This window comes from Lucilia sericata, unplaced genomic scaffold (assembly GCF_015586225.1).
Source record: "Lucilia sericata isolate MDLA Ls3-8-SP2 unplaced genomic scaffold, ASM1558622v1 Contig004116F_arrow, whole genome shotgun sequence".
Lineage (NCBI taxonomy): Eukaryota > Metazoa > Arthropoda > Insecta > Diptera > Calliphoridae > Lucilia > Lucilia sericata.
The window spans coordinates 14,336-22,500 of NW_023997151.1; the positions used below are offsets into that span (position 1 = coordinate 14,336).

Sequence of the window (8,165 nt, forward strand, 5' to 3'; positions counted from 1 at the left end):
GCGAGCGAGGAGGGCAGCGAGCGAGGAGCGAGCGAGCGAGTCGCGAGCGAGCGAGCGAGCGAGCGAGCGAGCGAGCTAGCGAGTCGAGCGAGCGAGCGAGCGAGCGAGCGAGCGAGCGAGGAGCGTGCGAGCGAGCGAGCGAGCGAGCGAGCGAGCGAGCGAGCGGAGCGAGCGAGCGAGCGAGCGAGCGAGCGAGCGAGCAGCGAGCAGCGAGGAGCGAGCGAGCGATGCGAGCGAGCGAGCGAGCGATCGAGCGAGCGAGCGAGCGAGCGAGCGAGCGAGCTAGCGAGCGAGCGAGCGAGCGAGCGAGCGAGCGAGCGAGCGAGCGAGCGAGCGAGCGAGCGAGCGAGCGAGCGAAGCGAGCGAGCGAGGCGAGCGAGCGAGCGAGCGAGCGAGCGAGAGAGCGAGCGAGCGAGCGAGCGAGCGAGCGAGCGAGCGAGCGAGCGAGCGAGCGAGCGAGGCGAGCGAGAGCGAGCGAGCGAGCGAGCGAGCGAGCGAGCTAGCGAGCGAGCGCTAGTACGAGCGAGTCGAAGCGAGCGATCGATCTAGCGAGCGAGCTATCTAGCGAGCGATCGAGCGAGCGATCGAGCGAGCGAGCGATCGAGGCGAGCTAATCTAGCATCGATCTATAGCTATGCGATCTATCTATCTATCTAGCTAAGTCTATCTATCTAGCGATCTGATCTATCTATCTATCTATGCTATGCTATTCTCAATCTATCTATCTATCCATCTATCTATCTATCCATCTATCTAAGTCTGTCTGGCTGTCTGTTTAAATCACGATTAGATGGAAGAAAAAGATGCTGAAATTTTCAAATAGGTTTAGAAATTATAGGGAGGTCGTTTGTTGAAAATTTTCTTCTTATTTTCAAATAAAAATTACAAAATTTTTTTTCAAAATATGTTGTTTATTATATTTTTTTTAACAAAAAAGTACATAACTAAAAAAATAGTTTTAACAATTTTTTTTATAATAATTTTTTGTCTTATTTTATAATGAATTATTTACAAAATATATTTATAAATTTTTTTTGTGTAAAATTAACTCTATTTTTTCCATATAACTTTTTTTTTATTTGATGAATAGCCAGTCATATGAAAAAATCGAGTAAATGACTAATTTGTACAAACTTAAAAACTAAAAAAAAGTTAGAAAAATAATAAAAAAAAAATATGAACAGAAATGTTTTAACAATTCTTAGTTAAAGAAGAGCGAAAAAAACAATAAGAAAACTTAAAAATAAAAACAATAAATTTGGTTAAAATGAAAGAAGTGCAGGAAATTTAAAATTGTAAATGCTAAAAATGTTTGGAGGCGTGAAAGCACATATACATGTTGTTTTGTTAATTGATTTTAACTGAATTTTTAAGCAGAGTTTGGAAAAAAATTTAAATTGGACTAATTTTGATAATATAACGTTAACAGCTTTGTGGGATTTTGGATTTTGTGGGTTTTGTTTTAACCATTTAGGTTTTTTTCCTAAACAAAGACCTTCAAAATGTTTTACAAATAATAATAATTTGTTTGATTGTTTGTTGTCATCTTAAAAATTAATAAAAATTTTTTGTTTAAATTTAAAATTCAACAAAAATTGAGAAATTTTATATCTTTTACTATTTGAGTGATAAACAGGTTGTTGGTTTTGAACACAAAGCAAACCATTTTAGTTAATCAATGGATATGTAACAGTTTTGGGTTTTTGGTTTAAAGTTACAAAAACTAGTTTATCGATGACAACAAAGGTTATAAACAAATGTTTGTTTGTTTTTTTAAATGCACAAATTATCCAAAAAAAACTTAACTAATTTATGCAAAAATTCTTGGAAAATTTTGAAGATTTCTGGTTTATACAAAAAAGTACTATTTGGTTGGGGATTAACAAATTAGGCCCTTTTTTAAAAAACTCTGTTTAAAAATTCAGTTTATAACAGCTGTTTATAAGGTTTTAAAAAAGGTTTATAAACCTTTGTTAAACAAAAATTTTCTAAATGCATGTTTAATGAAGCATGTTGGGTGTTTTAAGGGGGGGTAAAAAATGTACTTTGGGTTTAAGAAAATGTTTTCGAGAACGAGTGTATGGGTGTGTGTGTGTTATTAATAAAAAAATGATTTCAGTACTGTGGCAAAACATTAAGCTTTACTAAATAAGTTAAACTTTAAGTTTAATTCTTTCATTAGTTAGTATTACCTAGTATGGGGGGAGGGGGTGAGAGACACTCAATCCCAACCATGATGACTGGGGGCGGGTACCCAAACTTTTTCCCATACTGGCTTCCATACCTTTTTCCATTCTTGTACTTTAACTTCTTTCCATACGGGCACCTGTATTGATTTCCATTCTTCTTTCCAGGCCTCTTTCTTTTCGGTGGCCCAGACTTGTTTCTTTTCGGTGCGCCAGATTTGTACTTTTTCCTCTACCCAGGTTTCACGTTTCTCCTTAATCCAGATTTGTTTTTTCACTGGTTTCCATATTTGCACCCATTCGACTTTCCATTCGAGTTTTTTGTCGGTTCTCCATTCTTGTTTCTTTTCGGTTTTCCATTCTTGCACTTTTTTGGTTTCCCATTCTTGTTTCTTTTCGATTTTCCATTCTTGTACTTTTTCGGTTTTCCATTCTTGCTTCTTTTCGGTCTTCCATTCTTGCTTCTTTTCGGTACGCCAGATTTTCTTCCATACCGGTTTCCAGATTAATTTCTTGCGCCACAAATCGTGACTGGTGTATTCCCAGCCTTCGTGATCTTTGCCTAAGTACTTTTCGCCGGGTATGCCCATTTTAACCCATTCGGGTACGAACATTTTCTTCCAGTCTGGCACTTGCACTTCACGCCATACTGGCACTTGCACTTCTTTCCAAACGGGCACTTGTATTTCCTTCCATACCGGCACCTTGACTTCACGCCATACTGGCACTTGTATCTCCTTCCATACGGGTACTTGTATCTCCTTCCATACCGGCACTTGCACCTGTTTCCATATGGGTTTGGTGATTTTCTTCCATTCGGGGACCTTGACTTCCTTCCAGGCCGGCACCTCACGCTCTTCAATATGTGGTTTCTTTACTATTTTCCAATCGGGTACTTTTTCTTCTTTCCAAACGGGTACTTTGACTTCTTTCCAAATGGGCACCTGCACTTTTTTCCATTTAGTTTCCCAGGCTTCTTTTTTCACCGTCTTCCAGACCTGTACCCAATCTTCTTTCCACACTAGTTTTTTCTTCCATTCACCCTCGGGAGGATGGGCGTAGGCAAAACTCACTATGAGAGCACAACTGGCACCCAAGAGCTAAACAAGAGAGAAAGAGAGAGAGAGAGAAAATTATGTGTTAATTTTTAAATTATTATGTTTTATAATCCATTTTTAACCGGATCTTGTTAGGTTTTTGTTTTTTTTTCTTTCTTTAGCTGCTTTTGTTTATTTTTAAAATGTTAATAATTTTAAATATATGTTTTTAGTTTTAGTGTGTTTTTTAATTATATTTATTATAGTTTTGGCGGCAAGCGCAAATAAATTATATTGTTTTTTTCTTTTTGGAGCTAAATTATCGTGTGAAATTTTGTAAAACGAAACACAGGATGTTGAAATTGTTTTAAAGAAATCATATTAACTAGTTTAAAATGTGTTTATAATTGTTAAACTATTTTCAGCAACATGTTGCTAAGAGCATTACAAACACAAAATTAGGTTTAATGTTGACACTTTAGATATCTGTAACTTATGAAACTATCTTCTTCTCTTAATTTCATTAAAATTGTTGTAAACTTGCTATATGTTGCTTGGTTCTCTAGCTTACTCTGCTTGGCAACATGTTGCCTAAAGTGTTGCAAACAAATTTCTTTATTAGTTAAACAAATTATATATATTTTTTTTTAATTTTTTAACATTTTTCTTTAATGGAATTTAATTTTAAAAAGAAAATGTCAGAAAGTTGCTATAAAAGCTTGCAACATGTTCCATTAGCTAGATTCTTTAGTTACATGGACTGGCAACATGTTGTTTAAAGTTTTTTAAAGCAAACAAATTTATTTATTTTATAAACAAATGAAATTTGTTATTTACTTTTTAAAAATTGGCTTTAATAGATTCCAGTTAAAAAAAGAAAATGTCAGAAACTTGTACTAAATGCTAGCAACATGTTGCAGTAGCTTTCTGTTGTCATAGAGTTCATACTAAACTTAAACTCAGTGTTTTTTTTGCGTCTAGAACAAATTTTACTTTAATAGAATCCAGTTTAAAAAAGGAAATGTCAGAAACCTGTACTATATGCTGGCAACATGTTGCAGTAGCTTGATGTTTTTTTTTGCATTTAGAACAATCTTTATTGTTCTGTGAATGAATTGTAAGAGTTATATAAGAGATATACATGTGTATATACATATATGTTGCTGGCAACATATTTCTTTGGGAAAAAACTAGTATTGTTTAAAGAAAACTATTTAAAGAATTGTCTAAAAATGAACCCTGTTAAAGCTCTTTTAAACCAATATTTTAAAAAGTATAGATTTCAAATTTGTTTAATTCACTGGCTAAATGTTGCCGGCAGCATTTTGAATGTTTAGTTTCACTGTACGATTTAAGATTTTCTGTTGAAAATAAGTTTGTTTTAAAAGCCTGTTGTATGACATGCCTTCCAACTTGAACCTAACATCATTTCATTATATTAATGTTGCTGGCAACATGGTAATTATTTGAATTAATGGCTACATATTGTTAGCAACATGTTTAAGAATCTATTTAGCTGCTCTTAAAGGTTTTTTGTTAAAATAAATAAATTTGATTTAAAATTTGTATCATAACCTAGTAACAGTATTTGTTTAAAGGTTCTGGCAACATATTGAGACAAAATCTAAACTTTTAAATGAAGGTTTGCAGTTAAAACTGTTGACAACATGTTGTTTTATTTGAACTGAAGGAAATATTTGTAAATTTTCTAGCAATTTAAAGTGTTTAAAGCTCCTTTGGTAACAAACGGTATTCATTGAAACTTTTGGCTACATGTTGTCAGCAACATTTTACTGCTGTTCTTAAGTTTTAGGTATTTTGTTAAAGAAAAAGTTTAATCTTTAATCATGTTATAAGAAAAGTTTCCCCACAAAATGTTAACCACATTTGATGAAAATTATGTTGCTAGCAACATATTGAGCTAGCAGCTGCTATAGCAAATCCATTTAAACCTTAAATATTTATAAGACTTTTTTAGGCTCTAAGTAGCGGGATTTTAGTTCTTTTTGAAACGTACTAGTTAAGGAAATGTTTATATGTTTACTAGCAACAAGTTGCTAAGAATATTTAAATGAAATCTTGTTGCTAGCTACAATCATCTAAATCTAATAGTTTTTTTATACTTTAAGTTGGAGTGTGGTTGAAGGAAATGTTTGTAATATGTCAGCAACAAGTTGTTTAAAAAGTTTTCTAGCAACATTTGCATTTAAACCAAAAGTATTTAGAGATTTTTCTGTACTTTTAGTTGAAGTATTATAGAGATTTTCTTTAACTATTGTTGTCAATATATTGTGTCAATTGTAGTTAAGAAAATGTTTGTAATATACCAGCAACAAGTTGTTCAAAAAAGTTTTCTAGCAACATTTGCATTTAAACCAAAAGTATTTATAGATTTTTCTATACTTTTAGTTGAAGTATTATAGAGATTTTTTCTTATAATTCTTGGCAACATGTGGCTTTATTCTTTGTTATAGAAATGTTTATGATTTCCTAGCAACATGTTGCTTCATTGCATATTTAGTTTAATTTTATTTAAATAAATAAATTTAAGAAATGTTACATTTCTGTACACATATTTGCGGGCAACATGTTGCTATTGTTATTATTAAAGTTCTCAGAGCTTAACTGATCTCTATTAAATGTAATATTTCGAAAATTTATTGAAAGAAATTTACAAAGAAAATTTACTATTTGAATTATTTTAAAAATTTTGCACTATTGTATAGAAAAATTTTCAAAATTTATCAAAAAACTTTAAATTATTATTAAGAAAATTTCAAAATATTTTGAAAATATTGCGAATTGTAAATTTTATTTTAAATATTTTAAAAGTAATTCAAAAATCTTTAAAAAAAACAAAATTCTTTAAATTTTCTTAAAAATATAAATTTAAAAAAATTCAATATTTTGAAAACTTTTGCAGAAAACTAACTTTGAAAGTTCTTAAATTGAAAATAATAATTTTCAAACTTTATTTTTTTTTTAACATTTGACGATCACAATCTTTTTAAATTTTGAAAAAAACCAAGAATTTTCAAAACAAAATGTTTTCAATTATAGAAAATTTCTTAAAAATTTAATTTTGAAATTTAGTTTTTGCTACTTTTTTTAAACAGTAATTCTTGTTGAAATATTTTTAAAAAAATAGTCCTTGTTCTGCCAACACTTTTATGAAATTTTTAATTTTTTAAAAATTAAACACTTTTAACTTTTTTTTTAAATAAAAACCGCCAAAAAAGCGAACAAATGATATTGTTAATTTGTTATAGATTTTTTCATAAATTTAAATTATTGTTTGTTTTTTTAATAACACTTTTGTTAAATTTTTTTTTTAAATATTTTAACCGTTACACTATTATTTAATTTTTAATTTTTCATTTTTTAACAAAATCTTTTTGTTTTAAAATTATAGTTTGTTTTTTTTTTCTATAAATTTTATTATATATTTTTTTTAAAAATAATCCACTGCCAGCAGCACCCACCAATAAATTTAGGGATCTCATGCTTAAAACTCCCCTTGTTGCCGCGTTAAAAGGCGTTAAACTTTACTTTAGCACCAGTAATTGTCTACCTCTGTTGAGGTCTTCTAATATAACTACCCACATTTCTCCACAGCGGATCTATTTATATTTTGGAAAAAGATCATCATCACAACATCAACGAAAAAACACACACAAAACAACACTGAAACATTGACTACGACGGCGTCACAAACGCAGCGTCAAAGGCAGCATTTAGCTCGACACAGTGTGCTTGTTGCTGCAGTGCGAATAAAGTCGTGGCGGCCACTTGTATGAAAACCGAAACTGAAACCCATAACAGTATAATATTTTCAAAAACATTTCGATACAAAATCACACACTATAAAGTGTTTTTTTTTTTTTTTTTTTGTCAAAAACGAGTAACAAGAGTTACCACGAGAAGAGCATAAAACTTTACTCAAAAATAATTACATTTAACAAAATGCACTAAAAGATAAACAGATACTACTGACAATGATCAGTCCGTAGATTGTTTGTTAAACTAATGATCATTAACTTGAAGTTGGGATTCTGCTCATCTGTAAACGCTGGAAGAAATAACAATAACAAAAACAACTGCAAAATCGTATTTTTGTTCCCTCCAAAAACTTTAAATAAAACCAACATTTGCTTGAGGTAAAGCTATACTTCTGTCAGCTTTACGCTCTTCTCTGGCTTTACAACAATTCAATGTTTAAATTAAATTTGTTTATGCTCTTCGAAAGACATGTGTCGCATTTGCCTTTAGTCTATAGTCTACCAGGACTAAACCAGTTTAAAATCCTAGTAGAAGTTATGTAAAATACGATCGCATTTCAATCGGAAAATATCAGAATTGATCTGTTTAAAGATCGTATACGGTTGTACGGTTGAGTGGAGAACAATTGTATTTTAATTGCATTCGGGCTAGAATTTGATCTTTGCTCGGGAATTTTTGATATAAACAAGTGTCATTGTTTGACACACGATGAAAAAGCAAGAAAAAGGGGCTGCGGTTAATCCCTCTTCCGATTTTAGTACGAAAACATGTAAATTTGTTTGTGAATGTTTTTAGAAAATCGATTAGCAGCGAAAGGTTTTTGCACCGAAATTACCCGAGAAACAGGGGTTTGTTATGAGAACACCACTGTCTAATAGGGCCTAATTTTGGTTATAACCCTAATTTAGATACATATGTATGAGTACATATAGCGCACCCTAGTTGAGTGGTACTTAATTGAAAATATGTATAACTTAATCTTTCACTTCATGTAAGTGTTGCATTCCAGTAAAGGTTCAGAAATTACAACCATCATCATGATCAATGTAATTTAATCGCAAGGTCGTTTACTGGTTCATGTGTGTGGAGAGAAGGCAGCGTCGACCATTACAGAAAACCGAAAATTTATGTTAATGGGAGAGACTTAAACAAATGAATTAGG

The 8,165-nt window shown here is 32.1% G+C and overlaps 1 protein-coding gene across 1 annotated transcript; it reads right to left on the bottom strand.

Moving 5' to 3' along the window:
- Positions 1-899: 899 nt before the first annotated feature.
- LOC119615113 lies at positions 900-6,820 on the bottom strand. The gene is made up of 2 exons (XM_037971188.1): positions 6,706-6,820; positions 900-3,286 (listed from the first exon to the last, which is right to left on the bottom strand). Exons 1-2 carry the CDS (start codon positions 6,724-6,726, stop codon positions 2,222-2,224), a joined length of 1,086 nt encoding a protein of 361 aa, XP_037827116.1. The 5' UTR covers positions 6,727-6,820; the 3' UTR covers positions 900-2,221.
- Positions 6,821-8,165: the final 1,345 nt, after the last annotated feature.